Genomic DNA, 24,277 nt, shown 5'->3' on the forward strand with positions numbered 1-24,277 from the left:
AAGACAAGTATAAGGGGGTTGTAAAAGAAGCAGCAGAGGACAACTATAATAGAAATGTTGCAGGGAGGAGAGAGGGAGATGCAGAAGGAAAGAATGGGGAAAGGAAGCTCTAAGAACAGGCAGCTGTGGTGCACTACAAGGCCTGATGGAGGATTGAGGAGACAGATTTCACCTTGGCAACTACCAACTGTTGAAGGCCAAATTTTGCCCCTTCCAGCAGCAGACTCCGGATGAAGAAACCAATGATGATGAAATAAGGCAGCAGTACCAAGACACAGATCACCTGAATTAAGAGTGGGACATATCAGCACCCGTGTACCAGTAGGGGTCAACCAACAGGAGGGATCGAAAGTTCCGAGTCAGAAATGAGTAGGAGTTAGAAGAAAGCCCTTAGCAAGAGTCAGGGGCCAGTGGGAGTAAAAGGCCAGAGGAGCAAGAGATTAGGAGATCAACAAGTAACAAAGTGAGGTAAGCACTAAAGCATCTGAGAATTTCAAGGAATCCAATACTGGGGGCTCACCTTCCCCGTGGACTTAAGCCCATTGATCATGAAAGCACCAACAAGACACCAGCAAACACAGAAGGGCAGGACCAGACTGTAGACTGGTGACCCGCCATCCTCGATTCTGTCTGAGGCCTTCAAGGTCTGCCGGTACCAGAAGTGTATGGAGGGTGCTGTCTGTTCACATGCAGGATCTGGGGGGGACCTGGCTTTAGACATGCCTGCTAGACAAAGTACCCCCTCTTCTTTCTTATCCCCTCTCCCACCTCCCTTTTCTCTTTCCCTCTCCCATTTCTTTTTCCTTCTTCTTCTTCTTCCTTGTCCCTCCCCACTCTCTTCTCTTCCAAATTCTCTTCTACTTTTACTTCTCCATTTTTCCCTTCTCCTCTTCTTTCACTTCCTCCTCACCAAAGCCACTGGAGTTCATCGTTAAGGGACATTTCTCCCATGGAACGGGAAACTGGAAGGACTGGCTCATGTAAAAGATGATCCAGGAATTGACCACATTGAAGTACAGGCCGAGGATGAAACACACCTGGGGGCCAAGGAGGACATGGCTGGGGAGGAAGAGCAGGGATAGGAAAAGGGAGGGGATTTGACAGAGGATTGGGGAACCAAAGGGATCTGACCCATGGAGGTATTCATGGGGCACATTTCAGGAGGAGGGTTGGGATGCGGGTGGGGTGTAAAAGTCAGGCCTGGGCAGCCATGGGCTCCTCACCATGAAGCTAGAATACCCCACACCACCAATCCAGGGGGCAATGATCTTCCATACACCCATGCCACCCTGACGCATGCTCTGACCGGCTGCCATCTCCAGGAAGACAAGAGGAATCCCGACCAGGAACAGCATGAAGATGTAGATGGCGGCGAAACTGCCTGCAAAGAGGATTCAGGGGGGACTCTGAGAACCATGTCCTTTCAGTGCCTGGACTCCAGGAGCCCAGGAAAACATTCTCCCTACCAGCGACCTCCCCCAGGGTCACAGGCATCAGGGCTCACCCATGTCTACATCCCTCACGGTCCCAAGTGTCCAGTCTTCTGGCCCCCAATTCCTGGAAGACCAGAGTACCTAGTTTCCAGCCCACCTTGGACCCAGGCCTCAAGCTTTGCCATCCCCATGTTCAGATACCCTGAACCTCTACACCTCTCATGATTTTAGGTGTCCAGGGACCTGGCTCCTATCCTGCTCAGAGCACCAGGTCTTTGGTCTCTACATATCTCAGAAACATTCACAGTTAAAGCCTGGACAGGACTCTGTCCTGCTTGCCCCTTGTGGACTCAGGTTTCCTGGTCCCCAGACTTACAGCCTCCACTGTTAAGCCACAGGTGGGCAAAGCGCCAGAGACAAGATGGCTTCATAGAGAAGCCCACCTGAGCCAGAATGTACTCAGCTTTGCTGGACCAGAATGGACGGGCAAGGAGGACCTCACTCTCTTTCTTCTCTGTCATCTGCACCTTCTCGTACGTGGATTTCTGTTTCAGGATTGAGGCAGTTGCCGCCTCCAATACAGAAATTTGCTTTGGCTGACTGGCCCTGGCCTGAGCCTCAAAAACATGAGCCTCCCAGGCCTTAGCCTCTGCAACCCGGGCTGCTGAAACTTGGGCCTCTGAGGTCCCAGATGCTGCAGACCAGGTAAATGGACCCTTGTCTTCCCATGTTTGACTTCCTGGGACAGTGTCAGAAATCACTGTGCCAGTCCACGAGGTGTTTGCCAGCGAGGATGTCGAAGGCTGGGCCTCTGTCTTCATCCCAGACAGACTCCCTGGGGCAGCTCCAGCTTCTGCAAGGGAGGGTTCATCTTCCTGAACAGACCTGCAGGACACCAAAAACCGTAGATTATAGATTTTAGAGTCAAGTAACTACTGAGTTACAAAACAATCCTCAACATCTCCTCAAAGCAAACTTTATTTCTATCCGAACCACCACTGACATTCAAAGCATAAAAAAAAGTCTCCTGCATAAGTTTCACTTCTTAGAAATGTTTTCACGTGGCGGCTCACGCCTGTAATCCCAGCACTTTGGGAGGCCAAGGCAGGTGGATCACCTGAGGTTGGGAGTTCGAGATCAGTCTGGCCAACATGGCGAAACCCCGTCTCTACTAAAAATACAAAAATTAGCTGGGTGTGGTGGTCAGCACCTGTAGTCCCAGCTTCTCGGAGGCTGAGGCAGGATAATCACTTGAACCCGGGAGGCAGAGGTTGCAGTGAGCCGAGATCAGGCCACTGCACTCCAGCCTGGGAGACAGAGTGAGACTCCATCCCAAAACAAAACAAAACAAAACAAAACAGAAATGTTTTCTTGCATGGCATAGGGATAGAGACAGACACACCCAAAAGTCAGGAATCCCTGCAATCAAAGGATTTTTTTTCCCCACCTACCGGGTTCAAGCGATTTTCCTGCATCAGCCTCCCAAGTAGCTGAGATTACAGGTGCCCACTACCACACCTGACTAATTTTTGTATTTTTAGTAGAGACGGGGTTTTGCCATGTTGGCCAGGTTGGTCTTGAACTCCTGACCTCAAGTGATCCGCCCACCTCAGCCTCCCAAAGTGCTGGAATTACAGGTGTGAGCCACTGCAGCCAGCCTGAAATCAAAGGATTTCTAAGAACACTGAAGTGCTATTTATAGAGGGCTTCTGAATTTAAAAATGAAACAAAACTAAACTAATTTAATACTAAATCTGCGCTGTATCCTTAGAAAAGTTACTTTACCTTTCTGAGCTTTCTAATCTGTAAAACACTCAGATCTTTAACTCAAATATAGCCTCACCGGAGACGTCTTCCCTGTCCACCTATCTAAAATAGCAGCTACCTACCCGCTGCTCTCTCTACTTCACGGCATTTCTCATCTCCTGATTTTATTACCTATTGATTGTTAATTATTCATTCTCCATCTCCACCCACTGCTCTATCTCCAGCAAAAGGATGGTGTTCTACCTCGCATCTGGGGCTATTCTCCTTGGTCTCCAAGTTCCTGCCACTCTGAACTTCTGTTGGCTCTTCAAATACAAGAAAACGGGCACGGAGTGTGCTGAAAAAGAAAAAAAGTTACGTGAAAGAGAGGAAGAGAGAGGAGAAACTGGAGTTTTCTTTCAGTGGGGGAAGGAGCATGCTTTCCAAAAGCAGAGGCAGTAGGTGGGCCTCAAGGCAGCACTGGCACATTTGGGTGACATGGATAATTGCTTCTGAGACACAGCTTCCAAAGAGCTCTTTGTTACTCAAGAAAATGCTTATAATTCAATTACAGGTTAAAAATATAAAACTAAGATACAAATTTCTATCTTTAGTTCTATCTCTACTACATTTAAAAATGCAATGAAAGGTTGAAAGGAAATACATCAATATAGAGAAGATGATCAGGCCGGGCGCAGTGGCTCACGCCTGTAATCCAAGCTACTCAGGAGGCTGAGGCCAGAGGATTGTTTGAACACAGGAGGCAGAGGTTGCAATGAGCTGAGATCGCGCCACTGCACTCCAGCCTGGGCAACCCTGTCTCAAAAAAAAAAAAAAAAAGTGATGATGGCTACAAGTATGTTTATATCCTTATCCCTGATTTTACATTACATTTTTTAAAATCTTGTATTACTTTTTTTTCAGACACAGGTTCTCACTCTGTCACCCAGGCTGGAATGCAGTGGCATGATCCATAGTTCACTGCAGCCTTGAACTCCTGGGTTCAAAGGATCCTCTCACCTTATCCTCCAAAGTACTTAGAACTATAGGCATGTGCCACCATACTTAGCTAATTTTTAAAAGTTTTTTTCAAGATGGGAGTCTCACTATGTTGCTCAGACTGGCCTCGAACTCCTGTGCTCAAGTGAGTCTCCTGCCTCAGCCTCCAGAGTAGGTGGCATTACAGGCACAAGCCACCATTCCCCACTCACCTGTATTACTTTAATAATCAAGAAAAATATGGCCAGACGTGGTGATTCACGCCTGTAATCCCAGCACTTTGGGAGGCCAAGGCAGGTGGATCGCTTGAAGTCAGGAGTTTGAGACCAACCTGGCCAACATGGTGAAACCCTATCTCTACTAAAAATACAAAAACAAAATAGCCAGACATGGTGGCAGGCACCTGTAATCCCAGATACTAGGGAGGCTGACTTAGGAGAATCACTTGAACCGGGAGGCAGAGGTTGCAGTGAGCCAAGATCGTACCAGTGTACTCCAGCCTGGGTGACAGAGTAAGACTCCGTCTCAAAAAAATAATAATAATCGGCCGGGTGTGGTGGCTCACGCCTGTAATCCCAGCACTTCAGTAAGCCGAGGCGGGTGGATCACGAGGTCAGGAGATCGAGACCATCCTGGCTAACACGGTGAAACCCCGTCTCTACTAAAAATACAAAAAATTAGCCAGGCACGGTGGTGGGCGCCTGTAGTCCCAGCTACTTGGGAGGCTGAGGCAGAAGAATGGCATGAACCGGGGAGGTGGAGTTTGCAGTGAGCCGAGATGGCACCACTGCACTCCAGCCTGGGCGACAGAGCAAGACTCCATCTCAAAAAATAATATTAACAATAATCATAATCAAGAAAAAATATGTATTGATAAGTGAAAGTAAAAAGATCATCACGGACAAAGAAATCCAATTGAAGAAGCCCTCATCAGCCAAATCTGGACAAATAAGAACATCAAAATAAATAATAGTAACAGATGAGAACCAACAGACTAAAACAATCTATGAATCCACAGGGAAACAACTCAGGAAAAGGAAAACCTCTTCCTTACAGTAGAATACAAACTAATACATGTACAAGGAACGATGAATTAGAAGGTAATTGCTTATCACAAACTAATCGAGTTGGACACATTAAATATGTACAGTTTTTTACATGTCAATCATACCTCAATAAAGATGTCTTTTTAACAAATCATTGTCTGGAAACTACCAGAGTAATAACTGATTCAAGCAAGAATCATCAATGGTTGCTAACACAAGATGATGAAAATTTGATGGGGACAGGATAATTGCACAGTATTACTGTATCTCCCCACAAGATATCCCCCCCAAAAAAACAAGAAAATAGTATCTTTAGAGTGTTACACACTACCTTAACCAATAATAGTCAACTGATATCATATAACGCCTGATACAACGCATTAAGAGCACAACACCGTTTCTGTGGGATTCCTGCCAAAAACGTGTAACAAAACTCCAATCGTGAGGAAACATCAGAAAACAAATCTAAATTGAAGTACGTTCTGTAAAATAGCTGGCCTGTACTCAGTAAAAATGTCACAGTCAATGAAGACAAGGAAAGATGGAAGTGTTGTAAGTCTGAAATTATGTCAAAAATTTTTTAAATTTTTTAAACTTCCAAGCACCTGCCACTCCTACAATTCACTATCAAAAGAAAAGGAAGTTTCTTCTAAGAAAGATAGTCACATGAACACCGATCTCCAAACTTACCCACAATCTCCCCCTACCCAACAACAAAAAACACAAATGATTTTAAAATATTACAAATATGGGGATATCTGCATCATTTCTGAAAAATAGGTTCCATCCTCATGTCAAAAACAGAGAAACTTCTACATAAACAAGAAACAGGACCAAACTGTAATCACTGAGGAGTCAGTTCACATCTCTTTTTCCTGGCAAAGTGGTTCAATGTTTCAGGAAGTAAATACTTTCCCAGCAACTTGTGGGAAATAAAAACAATCACTTGCCAAAGACCTTCTGCTCCAGTGAACCAATGGCTTCCAGAAGCTATATGCCAGAGAATGCAACAACAGGTGGGCCACTCCAAAGAGAAATGCAGTGGGTTGACGGGCGTCTCCCTGAGACAAACGATGCTTCCATAAGATTAAGAGAGAAGCAGGAAACCATGCAGGGGAGAAAAGGCTGAAGAAAAAATTAGGTACAAAAATCCAGCCTTTGGGGCTGGTCATGGTGGCTCATGCCTGTAATCCTAGCCCTTTGGGAGGCTGAGGCAGGAGATGTTTTATGTAAGCTTCATGGTAACTACAAAGCAAAAAACTCTTAGTAGAAATGATTCAAAGCATTCCACTAAAGAAAATCAATATAATTAGCCACACTGATATAATAATAAAGAAGAAAAATATTATCATCTCAAGAAATAGAGGAAAAACATTTCATGAAGTGCAACATACAATAATGATTTAAAGAGAAAAACTTTCAGCAAACCAGGAATAATTTCCCTGATAAATGATGTCTCTCAAAAAACAAAAATGATCATACTTAATAGTGAACGTATGCTTAAACATAGCTACATACTTAATAGTGAAATGAGGAAAGCTTTACTTTTGAAATCAAGAACAATCAATGAAAACAGCTATCAGCACTTCCTTCCCATTGCATTAAATATTTTAGATAGCACAGTAAAGCAAGGGGAACAAAAGACAAAGATTAAACAAAACTCACTATTCACAGATGATATATCTGTGGAAGATCCAAAATACTACAGATAAATTATTTAAATTAATAAAATAATTTAGCAAGATTGTTGTATGCAAATGGCAATAAATGAAAATTAATTATATGTCTATGCTTGCAATACATAATTAGAAAACAAATTTTTAATGCCACTTATAAATTCTTTTTTAAATATAGAGTAAAATCCTGGGGAGGTAATGGCAATAACAGCAACATCGTTTTAAAATCTTCCCAAATACCCACATGAAAACAAGTAGTTCTACTAGATTGCAAGCCCAAAATCCATGGATAATATTTATGATACCAAGATAAACCCCAAAATACAAGTCTATGAGAATAAACCACAAGAGCCACAGACCTGTGAAGAATCAGCATCTGTGTGGAAGGAAACAAAGGAAGCAAGACAACATCTGACAGACCTGGGGGTGAGGTGCAGGGAAACAGACCTCTCAAAATAATCAACAGGTACTCACCAGAAATCATGGAAAGCCTATTAGAGAACAAACAGCAGCTAAAACTAGAAGATGCCTTGCCTAATCAATAACAGTTGAGTGCATGGAGTCTACAATAGAAACTGAAGGGACCAGGGCAGGCTAGATTCTATGAACTCTTAAAATTAACCAACCAGGGATCTTTTCCAACCCACAAGCCACAATGAGGAGAAATTCCTGTGAGTAAAGCTAAATTGAGCAATACGAGAACAAGAATGACGAAGGATAGGCCAGACACGGGCTCATGCCTGTAATCCTAGTACTTTGGGGGGCCAAGGCAGGAGGATCACTTCAGGCCAGGAGTTCAAGATAAGCCTTGACAATGCAGTGAAAACCTATCTCTACCAAAAAAAAAAAAAAAATTAAAATTAAAATTAGCCAGGCATAGTGGCACATGCCTGTGGTCCCAGCTATTTGGGAGGCTAAGTGGAGAGGACTGCTTGAGCCCAGGAGTTTAAGGTTGCAGTGGGCTATGATCATACCACTGCACTCCAGCCTGAGCAACAGAGTGGGACCCCATTCCCTAAAAAAAATAAAATAAAATAGGCCAGGTGCAGTGGTTCATGCCCGTAATCCCAGCACTTTGAGAAGCTGAGGTGGGAGGATCACTTGAGGTCAGGAGTTCAAGACAAGCCTGGCCAACATGGTGAAACCCCATCTCTACCAAAAAATACAAAAATTAGCCAGGCATGGTGGGACACGCCTGTAGCCCCAGCTACTCAGAAGGCTGAGGTGAGATAATCACTCGACTCCAGGAGAGGGAGGTTGCAGTGAACCAAGATCGTACCACTGCACTACAGCTTGGGCAACAGAGTAAGATCCTATCTCCAAAATAATAATAATAATAAAATTAAATTAATTAAAAATAATTTTAAGAAAACAGAGATGAAGGATATACAGGATCCAGATAAAAGTGGGGAGAAGAAATTTCCACTTTTGACCATGAAAGCAAAACAGTGTCTGGACTTACCTCCACAAAAACACTACAAAACTGTACAAATAATTGAAACAACTATTTTCACATATTAAACAAAGGCAGTACAGCATTGCAATCTCTAAAAAAAAAGGCCAAAAAACAAGGTAACTAATTGCATCATTGCCCTGTTTTTCTGCTACTGATTTCCAAACTTTGGCACAGGAGGAAGAATACAAACAGAGCCTGGCAGTCTCAGTACTTGAGGCAAAAATCAGTTCAGGAAGGCTTAGGTGACTAGAATTATCTGGGCTAAGTACTCAACAGAAGGGAGCCACAGAGAAAAAGCTCTAGGAATCTGGATAAAATACTTTGAGCCATTAGCTAAATATCAACCTGCACATGTATTCTTATGAAACTTCATAAGAACAGGCAAAGAGTAAATTCCAAGGAAAGAAAATTGCTGAGGAACTATAGGTAAAACAATTCCTAGAACTTGAAGAACAAGAAGAATTACTTAAGTTTCCACCAGCCAGTATGGAGAGACTTTACTGAATACTTGGAACATTCAAGGTGGCATAAACTAGCTCTAGTTCTAGTAGTAGGACTACTTTAGACCTGGGGAAGGAAAAAAAAAAAGTCTTAAAAGCAACTCTTAAAGAGCCGAAACTGATCTTCAAGTAACTGCATGTCACAACAAAGGCCAACATTCCTTAAGATAATACAGACAAACCTAGCACTGAACAACAAAAAATTCATGTCAATCATCTAGTCAAAAATTACTAGACATGCAAAGAAGCAGGAAAAGTCACCCATAAATAGAAAAGAAAAACAGAAATGATTGACTAACGGAATTAACACATCGTAACACTAAAATAGCTCTTACAAATATGCTCAGTATGGTCAAGGACTTAAAAGGAAAGCATGAACAGAATGAGGAAATATCAGATAGCTAGCTAGCTAGACAGATAGATATTTTCTTTTTTGAGATGGAGTCTCACTCTGTTGCCTACACTGATCTCAGCTCACTGCAACTTCTGCCTCCACATTTCAAGCAATTCTCCTGCCTCAGCCTTCCAAGTAGCTGGAATTACAGGTGTGCACCACCACACCTGGCTAATTTTTTTTTTTTTTTTTAATTTTTAGTAGAGACAGGGTTTTGCCATGTTGGCCAGGCTGCTCTCGAACTCCTGACCTCATGTGATCTGCCTGCCATGGCCTCCCAAAGTGCTGGGATTACAGGCACAAGACTCCATGACTGGCCATGATATATTTTAAAAATCAAATAGAACTTCTAGAGATGATACAACACCTGAAATGAAAATTTCACTGAAGATTACTGGCAGATTTTAATAAATCAGTGAACTTGAAGATATAGCAATAGAAACAATCCAAAATGAAGCACAAAGAAAAAAAAAAGACTGAAAGCAATTACCAGAGCATTAGTGACTGTGGGACAATATCAAATGGCATAAAATGTGTAACTGGAGGTCCAAAATAAAGGAAGGATATGAAAATGAAACCGGACCAATTTTCCAACAAGCCAGATGCCCAAAGAACTGAAGCTTGAGAAACTTACATTTGTACAATGAGATGAACCTGCTGTATGTTGACCAACTCTTCTTCTTTACTCCTAATTCCTTCATATATATATGTATATATGTATATATATGTGTGTATATGTATATATGTATATATGTGTGTATATATGTGTATATATATGTGTGTATATATATGAAGAAAAGACTCACATAATTGAAAGGATAAAAAGACAGTTCTACAATAATTGGAGACTTTAATATCCCACTATGAACAATGGATAGAACCAGCAGACAGAAGATAAGCAAGGAAATAGACTTAACACAATAAACCAACTAGATCTAACAGATACATTCAGAACACTCTACCCAACAGCAGCAGCATACACATTCTTCTCAAGTGCACATGGGACATTTTCCAGGATAGACCACAAATTTGTGGGCCACAAATTTCCTTTTTTTTTCTCAGCAGAATTAGAAAGATAAATATCATACAAAATAGCTTCTCTAGCCACAATAGGATGAAGTTAGAAATGAATAACAAAAGTAAAACTGAGGCCAGGCACAGTGGCTCAGGCCTGTAATCCCAGCACTTTGGGAGACCGAGACGGGCGGATCATGAGGTCAGGAGATCGAGACCATCCTGGCTAACATGATGAAACTCCGTCTCTACTAAAAAATACAAAAAACTAGCCGAGGGCGAGGTGGCGGGCGCTTGCAGTCGCAGCTACTCAGGAGGCTGAGGCAGGAGAATGGTGTAAACCCAGGAGGTGGAGCTTGCAGTGAGCTGAGATTCGGCCACTGCACTCCAGCCTGGGTGACAGAGCGAGACTCCGTCTCAAAAAAATAAAAGAAAAAAACAAGTAAAACTGAAACTTTTACAAATTTGTGGAAATTAAACACACTCTTAAACAACAAATGGATCAAAGAAGAAAATACAAGGTGAATTAGAAAACACAGATAAGGCCGGGCGCGGTGGCTCAAGCCTGTAATCCCAGCACTTTGGGAGGCCGAGACGGGCGGATCACGAGGTCAGGAGATTGAGACCATCCTGGCTGACACGGTGAAACCCCGTCTCTACTTTAAAAATACAAAAAACTAGCCGGGCGTGGTGGCGGGCACCTGTAGTCCCAGCTGCTCGGGAGGCTGAGGCAGGAGAATGGCGTGAACCCGGGAGGCGGAGCTTGCAGTGAGCTGAGATCCGGCCACTGCACTCCAGCCTGGGCGGCAGAGCGAGGCTCCGTCTCAAAAAAAAAAAAAAAAAAAAAAAAAGAAAATACAGATAAATGAAAGCAAAAACACACATACTAAAATTTATGGGAAGCAACAAAAGCAATGCTAAGGGGGAAATTTATAACTATCAATGGTTACATTAAAAAATGAAAAAGAGGCTGGACGCAGTGGCTCATGCCTGTAATCCCAGCACTTTGGGAGGCTGAGGCGGGTGGATCACCTGAGGTCAGGAGTTCAAGACTAGCTTGACCTACATACTGAAACCCCATCTCTACTAAAATACAAAAATTAGCTGGGCGTGGTGGTGGGTACCTGTAATCCCAGCTACTCAGGAGGCTGACACACGAGAATCACTTGAACCCAACCCAGGAGGCGGAGGTTGCAGTGAGCCAAGATCACACCACTGCACTCCAGCCTGGGCAACGGAGCAAGACTCCCTCTCAAAAAAAAAAAAAAAAAAAAAAAGATCTTGAATCAATAACCTAACTCTAAAACTTAAGAAACTAGAAAAGCAAACTAAATCCAAAGCAGAGATGAATAGAGAATAGAAAAACAATAGAGAATTCAAAAGTTGGTTCTTTAAAAATATCAACAAAATTGACGAACATTTAACTAGATGTACTAAGAAAAAAAGAGAAGACTCAAATTATTAAAATCAGAAATGAAAATGGGGACATTATTACCAATTCTACAGAAATAGGAAGGATTATAAGAGAGTACTATGAACCTATGAACAACTGTACTCCAATAAACTGGATAACCTAGATTAAATGGACAAATTCCTACAAATACAAAATCTACTAAGACTAAATCACAAAGAAACAGAAAATCTGAATAGATCTATAACTAGTAAGGCGATTTAATTGGCAATCAAAAATATCTCAACAAAGAAAAGCTCTGGACCTGATAGCTTCATGGGTGAATTCTACTAATCCTTTAATGAATTAATATCAATCCTTCTCAAACTTTTCCAAAAAATTGGAGAGGGAACACTTCCTCATTCATCCTATGAGGCCAACATTGCGCTAATACCAGAGCCATACAAAGACACTACAAGAAAAGAACACTACAGACCAATATTCATTATGAACTTTGATGCAAAAATCCTCAACAAAATACTACCAAATCTAATTCAGCAGCATATTAAAAGGATTATACCCCATGCCAAGTGGGATTTATTCCTGGAATGCAAGGATGGTTCTGCATACAAAAATCAATCAATATAATACACCACATTAACAGAATGAAAGAAAAACATGATCATCTCAATTAACGCAGAAAAAACATTTGACAAAACTCAATACCCTTTCATGATTAAAAAAAAAAACTCAACAATCTAGGAGTTAAAGGAAAATACAGCTGGGCATGGTGACTCATTCCTGTAATCCCCACTTTGGGAGGCCTGATGACCAGTTGAATCCACAGTTCAAGACCAGCCTGGGGCCAGGTGCAGTGGCTCACATCTGTAATCCCAGCACTTTGGGAGGCCAAGACAGGTGGATCACCTGAGGTCAGGAGTTCAAGAGCAGCCTGGCCAACATGGTGAAACCCAATCTCTACTAAAAATACAAAAATTAGCCAGATGTGGTGGCATGCACCTGTAGTCCCAGTTACTTGGGAGGCTAAGGCTGGAGAATCACTTGAACCCTGGAGGCAGAGGTTGCAGTGAGCAAAGATCATACCACTACACTCCAGCCTGGGTGACAGAGCAAGACTCCATCTCAAAAAACAAACAAACAAAAACAAACAAAAATAAACAAACAAAAAAAACAGCCCAGGCAACATAATGAGACCTCACTTCTATAAAAAAATTTTTTTAGCTACTCAAGAGGCTGAGGTGGGAGAATCACTTCAGCCCAGGAGGTCAAAGCTACAGTGAGCCATGACAACACCATTACACTCCAGCTTGGGTGACAGAATGAGACCATGTCTCAAGAAAAAAAAAAAAAAGGAAAATATCCCAACATAACAGCCGTATACGAAAAATTCACAGCAAATGTCATACTTAATGATGAAAGACTGAAAGCTTTCCCTCTAAGATTAGAAACAAGCGTAGAATGCCTACTTTTGCCACTTTTATTCAACATAGTACTGGAAGTGCTAGCCAAAGAAATTAGGCAAAAATATAAATAAATAAAAGAAAACCAAATTAGAAAGATGATATGATCTTATACGTAGAAAATCCTAAAAATTTCACCAAAAATTTTTTGAGCTAATAAATGAATTCAGCAAAGTAGCAGGATACAAAGTCAACAATCAAAACTCAGTTGCATTTTTATACACTAACAATGAACAATCTGAAAATAAAATTATGAAAACAATTCAATTTGTAATAGCATCAGAAAGAATAAAATACTTAAGAATAGGCCGGGCGCGGTGGCTCAAGCCTGTAATCCCAGCACTTTGGGAGGCCGAGACGGGCGGATCACGAGGTCAGGAGATCGAGACCATCCTGGCTAACACGGTGAAACCCCGTCTCTACTAAAAAATACAAAAACTAGCCGGGCGAGGTGGCGGGCGCCTGTAGTCCCAGCTACTCGGGAGGCTGAGGCAGGAGAATGGCGGGAACCCGGGAGGCGGAGCTTGCAGTGAGCTGAGATACGGCCACAGCACTCCAGCCTGGGCGACAGAGCGAGACTCCGCCTCAAAAAAAAAAAAAAAAAAAGAATTAACTTGGCCAGGCACGGTGGCTCACACCAGTAATCCCAGCACTTTGGGAGGCCAAGGCGTCCCTGACCTGAACTCCTGAGGTCAGGAGTTCGAGACCAGTCTGAACAACATGGAGAAACCCCGACTCCATTACCGAGTTACTCGGGCATGGTGGCACACACCTGTAATCCCAGCTACCCAGGAGGCTAAGGCAGGAGAATTGCTTGAACCTGGGAGGCAGAGGTTACAGTGAGTCAAGATTGTGCCATTGCACACCAACCTGGGCAATAAGAGCGAAACTCCATCTCAAAAAAAAAAAAAAAACAAAAAAAAAAACCAAGAAAGTGAAAGACATGTACAAAGAAAACTACAAAGCATTGCTGAAAAAGATTAAAGGAGACATAAATAAATGGAAAAATATCCCATGTTCACGGGCTGGAAGACTTAACCCTGTTAAGATGTCAGTGTTACCCAAAGCAATCTACAGATTTAGTAGCTTTTTAATTTTTTAAAATTATTATTTATTTATTTTTTGCAGAAATAGAAAAACACGTCCTAAAACTAACATGAAATCTCAAGGGACCCTGACTAGCCAAAATAATCTTGAAAAAGAAGAAAAATGCTGGTGTACTCACATTTCCTGATTTCAAAAAATACTACAAAGCTATAGTAATCAAAATAGTGTGTTACCCGCATAAAGATACAGACTAAGGGAACAGAATAGAGGGCGCAGAAACAATATATGGAAAAGTGACTTTTTACAAGGGTGCCAAGACCACTCAGTGAGTAAAGGACAGTCTTTTCAACAAATGATGCTGGGAAAACTGGATGATGTACATGCAAAAGAGTAAAGATGGACTCTTACCTGATACCACATACAAATACGCAAAATAAACCAAAGACCTAAATGTAACACTTAAAATTAGAAAATTCTTAGAAGAAAACATATGACAAAAGCTTCATGATAGTGGATCTGCAATGAATTATTGGATATGGCACCAAAGGCAAAAGCAACAAAAGAAGAAACAGACAAACAGGACTTCAATTTGTGCATCAAGAGACACTATCAAAGGGGTGAAAAGACAACCCATAGAATGAGAGGAAATATTTGCAAATCATATGTCTAATAAGAGATTAATATTCAGAATATATAGAGAACTCCTAAAACTCAACAACAAAGAAACAAACAACACAATTCAAAAATGGGCAAAAGACTTAAATAGACATTTCTCCAAGGAAAACATACCAGTCTCCAAAAAGCACATGAAAAGATGTTTGATGTCACTAATCATTAAGGAAATGCAAATGAAAACTACAATGAGATAACACCTCACATCCATTAGGATGGCTAACATAAAAAGGCAGAAAATAAGAACTGTTGGTCAGGATGTGGAGAAATTGGAATCCTTATGCCTTGCTGGTCAGAATGTAAAATGGTGCAACCACCATGGAAAACACTATGGTGGTTCCTCAAAAACTTAAAAATAGAATTACCATATGATCCAGCAATTCCACTTCTGGGTATACACCCAAAATAAGTGAAAACCAGGCCTGTAGTGGCTCAGCCTGTAATCCCAGCTCTTTGAAAGGCTGAAGTGGAACGATTGCTTGAATCCAGAAGTTTGAGGCTGTAGTGAGCAGTGATCGTGCCATTGGACTCCAGCCTGGGAGACAGAGAGAGACCCTGTCTCACAAAAATAATAATAATAGGCTGGGCGCGGGGTTCACGCCTGTAATCTCAGCACTTTGGGAGGCTGGAGAGGGTGGATCACCTGTGGTCAGGAGTTCGAGATCAGCCTGGTGTGTGCCTATAGTCCCAGCTACTCGGGAGGCTGAGGCAGGAGAATCGCTTGAACCTGGGAGGCAGAGGTTGCAGTGAGCCGAGATCACACCACTGCACTCCAACCTGGGTGACAGAGTGAGACTCCATCTCAAAAAAATAAATAAAAAATAATAGATTCATGTATCTTAAACACATTCTAGAATAGTTGTCCTTAAAAACAAGCTTTACGGAAGTGAGAGAACTGAGTTTTGGCCAACTGGCCACTTCCAACACCCATAAAATCCCTTGAGCCCCAGGCGGACTCCTCCTCTCATATGGGTGCAACCCTCCATGGCGTCCCTGCACCGTCATCCCAAGCAACTCCTGAGCTCATGCCCTGTGGGGAGTGCTCAGGATCCCCCAGAAATGCCCATTCCCCTCACATTACCTCCTTCCCTGGAACTGTAACCTCCAAAAAAGGAAAATAGGGAGCTGGTGTCCCATTTCTTCAAAAAGCAGAAAATAACTTCCCTAACAGACCAGCGAAGGGGCTGGACCCGGGTTTCCGCCACCCGGGCAGTTGACACTGATGGCTTTCCCCAAAGGCAGGGACTGATGGCCGAATCCTGTGAAGGAATTGGCTCAAACTCAGACTGGATGAGTGAGGAAAGCCGAAGACAGTGTCTTGTGTCCTACGTGGGGGGTAAAGGAGGGACCCCTTTGATTCCTCAGCTCCACAGAGCCCAGAGCAACCAGGAGGCTCCTAGCCAGCTGTCACCCGTCAGGGGAGCCCAGTGAGCCCGGGCCTGGAAGATGGCGCCCAGCCCCACACACCCCAGATCTGGGAACGTTTCAGGGCTCCCTGGGCCAAGTGACCCTCACCCGAGCCCCGAGGCTTCTGCCAGGTTCTTCAGTCCAGCCAGTCAGACAAAAATGAGGGTGAAGAAGCCCCAGCTGAGAAGCCTAGCAACCTCTTCAGGCCCCTTCAGGCGTCGACGGATCGGTTCGGGCAACACCCTTCGATCTGCCTGGCGCGCGGCCTTTCCCGCGGATTCTCTGCGCATGCGCCGCCGCCGCCGCCGCCGCCGCCGCCTCAGTCTCTCCCCAGTACCATAGTGAATGCTTTCGCCACTCCACCTTCCCCAACTCCCTGGTCTCTCCCTGCACGCACGCACGTGCGCACATCCTCTGACTGCTCACGCGCCGCACCACACCCCACACCCCATACCCCATCCCATCCCATCCCATCACAGACACCCACGACGCCACGCTTCAGGCAGGGTTCTAAGACAAGTCTCTTCTCTGACGCATGCGCTTTGCTTCCACTTCCACGTAAGGAAGAAGAGGTGATGAAGTGGGAGAATCGTCTCATTCATTCCTTCTAGCCTTCAAACCTTTCACACTTACTTAAGGATCGCCTACTAGAAAACAAACCTTAAATATGCGTCCAACAAGGCAGAGAGGGACGTTGCCTTAAGAGGGCTCAGAAGCCTACTAGGTTGCAGACAAGAATTAAAAACTCAAAGATTTACTTAGGTCATCCGTTCTCATACTTTCTGGTCTCTTAAGAATTATTAAGGACTCCAATAATTTATGAGTTATATTTATATGGGTTGTATGTTTATGTAATTTGTATCTATCAATATTAAATTTCTCAAATAATCATTGTTTAAAAATTCATTATGTGTCAAAATAACATTTTTATTTAAAATAACTGTAATTTCTACACCAAAAGAAATTTTGGGGCCGGGCGCGGTGGCTCATGCCTGTAATCCCAACACTTTGGGAGGCCAAGGCAGATGGATCACGAGGTCAGGAGTTCGAGACTAGCTTGGCCAACATTGTGAAACCTCGTCTCTACTAAAAGTAAAAAAAAAAATTAGGCGGGCGTGGTGGCACGCACCTGTAATGCCAGCTACTGAGGAGCCTGAGGCAGGAGACTCGTTGGAACCCAGGAGGTGGAGGTTGCAGTGAGCCAAGATTTTGCCACTGCACTCCAGCCTAGGCGACAGAGCAAGACTCCATCTCAAGAAATTTTGGGGAGAAGAATGGCATTTTACATTTTTGCAAATCTCTTTAATGTCTGGCTTCATAGAAGACAGCTGGATTCTCATATTTGCTTCTGCACCAAGTGTGTCAAAATAGTTCATGTCTTGTACCTTCTGGCAAACATTACTATATTCAAAGAGGAAATGAGAGTGAAAGGCAAATAACCTAGTAGTATTATGAAAATAATGTTCACCTCATGGAACCCCAAAAGTGTTTCACGAGCCCCCAGGAGTCCCTGGGCCACACTTTGAGAATCACAGGCTTAAATTGTTATGATTGAACAAAGAGATGAAGAGGAAATTTTGGGGGTGCTGTAAGAATTCATCACAATTTTTGGGAATCATTCAATCCTTCAACACGTATTTATTGAGAGTCTACTACATGCTAGGAACTGAGAATAGTGTAGAGAACAAAATAGACCCCATTCGTGCCCTCATTTTGCTTCACACAACAAGAAAACAGATATATGATGAATCACAAATAATTACATGATTATAAATTGTATTAAGTGCTATGACAGACCAGGCATGGTGGCTCACGCCTGTAATCCCAGCACTTTGGAAGGCCAAGGTGGGCGGATCACATGAGACCAGGAGTTCAAGACCAGCCTGGCCAATATGGTGAAACCCCATCTCTACTAAAAATACAAAAATGAGCCTGGCGTGGTGGTGCACACCTGTAATCCCAGCTACTCGGGTGGCTGAGGCACAAGAATCACTTAAAACCGTGAGGCAGAAGTTGCAGTGAGCCAAGATCACACTATTGCACTCCAGCCTGGGTGATAGGGTAAGAACCTGTCTCAAGGAAAAAAAAAAAAAAAAAAAAAAAAAAAAAAAAAAAAAAAAAAAAAAGTTATGACAGAAAAAGGCCATAGACCTATTTATTTTTATCTACCTTTTTTTTTTTTTTTTTTTTTTTTTTGGAGACAGAGTCTCACTGTCACCCAGGCTGAAGTGCAGCAGCACAATCTCAGCTCACTGCAACCTCCGCCTCCCGGGTTCAAGCAATTCTCCCTGACCCAGCCTTCCGAGTAGCTGGGGTTGCAGGTGCCTGCCATTACACCTGGCTAATTTTCATATTTTTAGTAGAGACAGGGTTTCACCATGTTGGCCAGGCTGGTCTCGAACCCCTGACCTCAGATGATCTGCCCTTCTCAGCCTCCCAAAGTGCTGGGATTATAGGCGTGAGCCATGACACCTGGCCCATAGACCTAATTTAGAAGGAGGATTTCTCTAAGGAAATAACAATGGAGCTGAGGCTTAAAGGATTATTTACCAGGTGAAAACTGTGTGTGAACAACTCAAGCCTCGAGGCTGTCCACAGGCCCTGAGGCAGGGCAAACTCTGAGTTCAAGGCACCAGGAAAAGTCTCAGTCGGTCAATAAATATTTATTGAATTATGTGCCCCACACTGTCCTAGACCCCTGGGATACAGTTATGAAAAAGATTTTACATTCCAGTTGCACAAAGAAAGTAAATGCCTAAACAGAAAGAATTTCAGAGAGTAAGAGTGCTGACAGGGAGTTACTTTAGACAGGGTAGTCAAGAAGGACTCTTGGGGGAAGTGATATTTCAGCAGAGAGCTGAAGGAGATGAGGAAGGGAGCCTTGTGAACAGCATGGGGAAGAACATTCCAGGCAAAGAAAATGGCAACAGCAAAGGCCTTGAGGCAGAAGTACACTTGATGGGTTCTGGAAATGGCAAGGAGTCTGATATGAATGGATCCCAGTGATTGAGGAAAGGGTTGCAACAGATCAGATCAGATCAGAGAAGTGGCAGGGGCCACACTATCATTTGGAGGCCCTTATGGGTCATGGTCGGAATTTTTTTTTTTTCTGGGTGAGATGAAAGCTATTTGAGGGTTCTGAGTCAAGGAGTGACTTTCATTTTAACAGCAGGACCCCCCGGCTTCTGGGCAGACAATAGGGTGTATGGGTGTATTCCTCTGTTTTCCCACTGCTATAAAGAACTGCTCAAGACTGGGTAGTTTACAAAGAAAAGAGGTTTAATTGACTCACAGTTCAGCTTGGCTGGGGAGGCCTCAGGAAACTTACAATCACGGCAGAAGGCAAAGGGAAAAAAAAAGATACCTTCTTCACAAGCAAAGCGGGGACGAGCCCCTTATAGAACCCTCAGAGCCCCTTATAAAACCATCAGATCTCGTGAGAACTCACTCCCTATCACAAGAACAGCCTGGGGAAACCACTCCCACGATTCAATTATCTCCACCTGCTCTCTCCTTTGACACATCGGGATTATGAACATTACAATTCAAGATGAGATTTTGGGTGGGGACACAACTGAATCATATCAGTGGGCTAAGGATAGAAGCAGAGAGCCCAGTGAGGAGGAAATCTCTAGTCCAGGCAAGAGATGGTGGTGATTAGATCTCGGTAATAGCAATGGAGATGGTGAAAAGTGGTCAAATTCTGGATCTACTTCAAGAATAGAGCCGACATGATTTGTTGACGGATTGTGCGGTGGTTTTAAAATACGTCTGCAAATTCTTTGGCACTTTGAAAAATAAAGTCTATTTCCCCAGTCTTTGAGTGCAGGCTCTCCTTAACGACTGGCTTCCAATGAACAGAAGTAATGGTGGGGAACTTCGGGACTAGGTCATAAAAAGCATTGCTGTTTCTTACTTGCCCATTCCCTTCAACTGATTTCTTAAAGGAAGCCAGCCAACATACGGCAAGGACACTCAAGCAATCTGTGAAGAGATCCATGTAAGAGAAGAGCTGAAATTTCCTACCAGCAACCAGCACCAGGTGAGTGAACCATGGTGAAGTGGATCCTCCAGCCGCCGTTAAATCTCCAGATGACTGCAGGCCCAGCCAACGTCTTGACTGCAACCTCATAAAACACTGTGAGCAGAAATCATCCAAATAAGCTGCTCCCTGATTCCTGATCCACAAAAACTACAGTAGATAAGAAATATTTATTGTTTTTTCTTTTCTGAGACAGAGTCTCGCTGTTGCCCAGGCTGGAGTACAGTGGTACGATCTCAGCCCACCACAACCTCCACCTCCCGGATTCAAGCGATTCTCCTGCCTTAGCCTCCCGAGTACCTGGGACTGCAGGCATGCATCACCATGTCCGGCTAATTTTTGTATTTTTAGCAGAGACAGGGTTTCGCTATGTTGGCCAGGTTGGTCTCGAACTCCTGACCTCGTAATCTACCTGCCTCAGCCTCCCAAAGTGCTGGGATTATAGGCGTGAGCCACTGCTCCTGGCCTAAGAAATGTTTATTGTTTTAAACTGCTAAGTTTGGGGTAATTTGTTACAGAGCATTAGGAAACTAATGGTGATTAGGTTTGGGGGTGAGAGAGAGGAATCAAGAATGACTCAGGCGGGAGCAGTGGCTTGCACCTGTAATCCCAGCACTTTGCGAGGGCGAGGTGGGAGGATTGCTTGAGGCTAGGAGTTTGATAGTAGGATACTATTGATAGTAGGATACTAGCCTGGCCAACATAGCAAGGCCTTGTCACTTAAAGGAAAGAAAAGAAAAGAAAATTGTTTTTTATTAGCCAGGTGTGGTGGCACGCATCTGTTGTCCCAACTACTCAGGAGGCTGAGTGGGAGGGTCACTTGAGCCCAGGAGATTGAGGCTGCAATGAGTCATGATCGTGCCACTGTACTCCAGCCTGCGTGACAGAGTGAGACCTAAAACAAAAAAAAAAAACAAAACTCCAAAACTTTGGGCCTGCAGAATTGAAAGATGGAGTGACAATTTACTGAAAAGGAAAGCACTGGAGTGTGCACGCGGTGGGAGGGAATCAGGAGTTTCGTTTTGGACGTGTTAAGTTTGAGATGTCGATTACACAGCCAAAGGGAGAGGTTAAGTTGTCCTTCACTGCAAGGAGACCTGGGAAATGAATCCCCCTGAGTCTGCAGTTCAGGGGAAAGTTTGAAGCTAGGCATATAAATTGATAAGTCAACAGTATTGTAGATTGCCATGAACACTATGGGACTGCATGGTATCATCTCGTGAGTGAGTGTAGCTAGAAAGGGTTGGGACGCCCCAAATTTTAGACGCTAGAAAAAGGAAGATCCACTGAAGATTGAGGAGAACCAGCCAGTGAAAAAGGAAGGAGGAAAAGCAAGAGGGAATTTGCCAATAAAGGAGGAAGGGATCAGGTGAATTAAATGGGTAGAATTGCTGTTCTCAAATGTTAGTGCACATCAGAGTCACCAGGAAGGCTTGTTAAAACACAGATTGCCAGGCCAGGTGCAGTGGCTTGCCTGTAATCCCAGGACTTTGGGAGGCCAAGGTGGGCGGATCACCTGAGGTCAGGAGTTCAAGACCAGCCTGGCCAACATGGTGAAACCCTGTCTCTACTAAAAATACAAAAATTAGCTGGGCATGATAGTGGGTGCCTGTAATCCTAGTTACTCAGGAGGCTGAGGCGGGAGAATCGCTTGAACCCGGGAGGCGGAGGTTGCAGTGAGCTGAGATCGTGCCATTGCGCTCCAGCCTGGGTGACAAAGTGAGACTCAAAAAAAAAAAAACAAAAACACCCACACACACAGATTGCCAGGCCCCGCCCCCAGAGTTTCTGATTGAGCAGGTGTATTCGCTTCCCGAGACTGTTGTATAAATTACTACAAACTTAGTGGCTTAAAGCAACAAATATATATATATAAAATCTCCCAGTTCTGGATGCCAAAAGTCCAAAATTAAGGTGTCAGCACGCCATTTCCTTCGAAGGCTCAGAGGAGAATCCTTCCTTGACTCTTCAGTTTCTGGTAGCTCCTAGTGTTCCTCCCCTCCCACCCCCCGCAGGGCCTTGCTCTGTCATCCAGGCTGGAGTGCAGTGGTGCAATCACGGCTCACTGCAACTTCGATCTCCCAGGCTCAAGCAATCCTCCCACCTCAGCCTCCTGAGTAGGTGGGACTGTAGGCACATACCAAAGCCCAGATAATTTTTTTGTTAATTTTTGTAGACAGGGTCTCACTATGTTGCCCAGGCTGGTTTCGAACTCCTAGGCTCATGTGATCCTCCTGCCTCGGCCTCCCAAAGTGCTGGGATTACAGGCATGAGCCGCCTCACCTGGCCCATAATAATGTTTTGATATATATAGTGTATGCAGCAACAGGTAATCTATTTGTAGTTGTTAGGATGTTTAAGGTTACCTGCTTTAACAAACAACCCTAAAATCTTAGTAGCTTAATACAATAGGTTCTTACTTACATAAAGTCCAAAATGCTTTATGTAAGTCCAAGGATAATTCTCAGCTTCCTGCAGCCAGTGAGTGAAGGGAGAAAGAGTAAGGATTATGGAGGACATTCTAGACTGAGTCTGGAAATGAGCTACGTCCCTTCTGCACCCATTCCATTGGCCCAAGAGCAGTCACATGACCTCAACTTCACTGCAAGGAGACCTGGGAAATGAAGTCCTCCTGTGTGCCTAGGAAAAAAGAAACCGGCCGGGCGCGGTGGCTCCAGCCTGTAATCCCAGCACTTTGGGAGGCCGAGACGGGCGGATCACGAGGTCAGGAGATCGAGACCATCCTGGCTAACACGGTAAACCCCGTCTCTATTAAGAAATACAAAAAAAAAAAAAAAAAAAAAACTAGCCGGGCGAGGTGGCGGGCGGCTGTAGTCCCAGCTACTCGGGAGGCTGAGGCCGGAGAATGGCGTGAACCCGGGAGGCGGAGCTTGCAGTGAGCTGAGATCCGGCCACTGCACTCCAGCCTGGGTGACAGAGCGAGACTCTGTCTCAAAAAAAAAAAAAAAAAAAAAGAAAAAGAAACCAAGTTGGTGAGTATCGAAGCTGCAGTGAGCCATGACTGCACCACTGCACTCTGCCACCTACCCTTGGACTTCTGGTTACTCATGAACTCATCTCTGAAGAAGGATCAGTGGGTGGGAAGAAGGGATTCGTGTATTAGTGTCCTATGGCTGAAACAGCAAATTAGCAAAGACTTACTACTTAGAACAACAGAAATTTATTCTCGCATAGTTCTGTAGGCCAGAAGTCCAAAATCAAGGTGTCGCCAGGGCCACGCTCCTTCCAGAGGCTCTGAGAGAAAATCAGTTCTTTGCATCTTCCAGCTCCTGGTGACTCCAGGAGTTCCTCGGCTTGTAGCTGCAGAACTCCAATCTCTGTGTCTACCATCACATGGTGCTCTCCTCTTCTGTCTTCTCCTCTGTGTGTTTCTTAGGACACTTGTCAGCCGGGCGCGGTGGCTCATGCCTGTAATCCCAGAACTTTGGGAAGCTGAAGTGGGTGGATCACGAGGTCAGGAGTTCAAGACCAGCCTGGCCAAGATGGTGAAACCCCACCTCTACTAAAAATACAAAAATTAGCTGGGTGTGCACTCCCAGCTACTCGGGAGACTGAGGCAGAGAACTGCTTGAACCTGGGACACGGAGGTTGCAGTGAGCTGAGACCACGCCACAGCACTCCAGCCTGGGTGACAGACTTGTCTCACAAAAAAAAAAAAAAAAAAGGACACTTGTCATCAGATTTAGGGGCCACACAGATAATTCAGGATCTTGCGATCCTGAATGTAATTACACCCGCAAAACCCCTTTTTTCCAAATAAGGTCACCACAGGTTCTGAGGATTAGGACGTAGACTATCCTTTTGGAGAACGCCACGCAACCCACTACAATCAGCTATAATTATTTTTGTAGAAAACGATGGGAACCTGACTTAGGATGGTGGCCTTGGAGAGAAGTGGGTGGGTTTGCAATGTACTTCAGTGGTAGAGCAGAGGCGTTGGTGGTGGTTAGAAA

The 24,277-nt window shown here is 44.0% G+C and overlaps 2 protein-coding genes across 14 annotated transcripts in view; both read right to left on the reverse strand.

Moving 5' to 3' along the window:
• The window catches only part of LOC105497214 (solute carrier family 6 member 16), a 40,030-nt gene that overhangs the window by 8,294 nt on the left and 7,459 nt on the right, over window positions 1-24,277 (reverse strand). For 3 of the 13 annotated variants that reach the window (XM_071087433.1, XM_071087432.1, XM_071087428.1), the window contains exons 1-8: window positions 22,728-22,841; window positions 20,288-20,453; window positions 3,444-3,537; window positions 1,810-2,318; window positions 1,224-1,381; window positions 911-1,037; window positions 521-696; window positions 173-283 (exon numbers count right to left, since the gene is read on the reverse strand). In XM_071087433.1, the coding sequence (XP_070943534.1) occupies window positions 173-283; window positions 521-696; window positions 911-1,037; window positions 1,224-1,381; window positions 1,810-2,318; window positions 3,444-3,537; window positions 20,288-20,453; window positions 22,728-22,823 (1,437 nt within the window). In that variant the 5' untranslated portion in view covers window positions 22,824-22,841. Of the gene's footprint in view, window positions 1-172; window positions 284-520; window positions 697-910; window positions 1,038-1,223; window positions 1,382-1,809; window positions 2,319-3,443; window positions 3,538-7,374; window positions 7,396-15,219; window positions 15,245-15,497; window positions 15,582-15,935; window positions 15,961-16,369; window positions 16,538-20,287; window positions 20,454-22,727; window positions 22,842-24,277 lie in introns of those variants that run through there. The other 10 variants (XM_071087426.1, XM_071087430.1, XM_071087427.1 and 7 more) reach the window with 10 other exon arrangements.
• The window catches only part of LOC105497212 (TEA domain transcription factor 2), a 55,600-nt gene continuing 54,788 nt past the window's right edge, over window positions 23,466-24,277 (reverse strand). The window contains exon 13 of the transcript XR_011617774.1: window positions 23,466-23,732. The gene's annotated coding sequence lies outside the window, so the exon portion shown is untranslated. The remainder of the gene's footprint in view (window positions 23,733-24,277) is intronic.

Source organism: Macaca nemestrina, chromosome 20 (assembly GCF_043159975.1).
Source record: "Macaca nemestrina isolate mMacNem1 chromosome 20, mMacNem.hap1, whole genome shotgun sequence".
NCBI classification, from domain to species: Eukaryota; Metazoa; Chordata; class Mammalia; order Primates; family Cercopithecidae; genus Macaca; species Macaca nemestrina.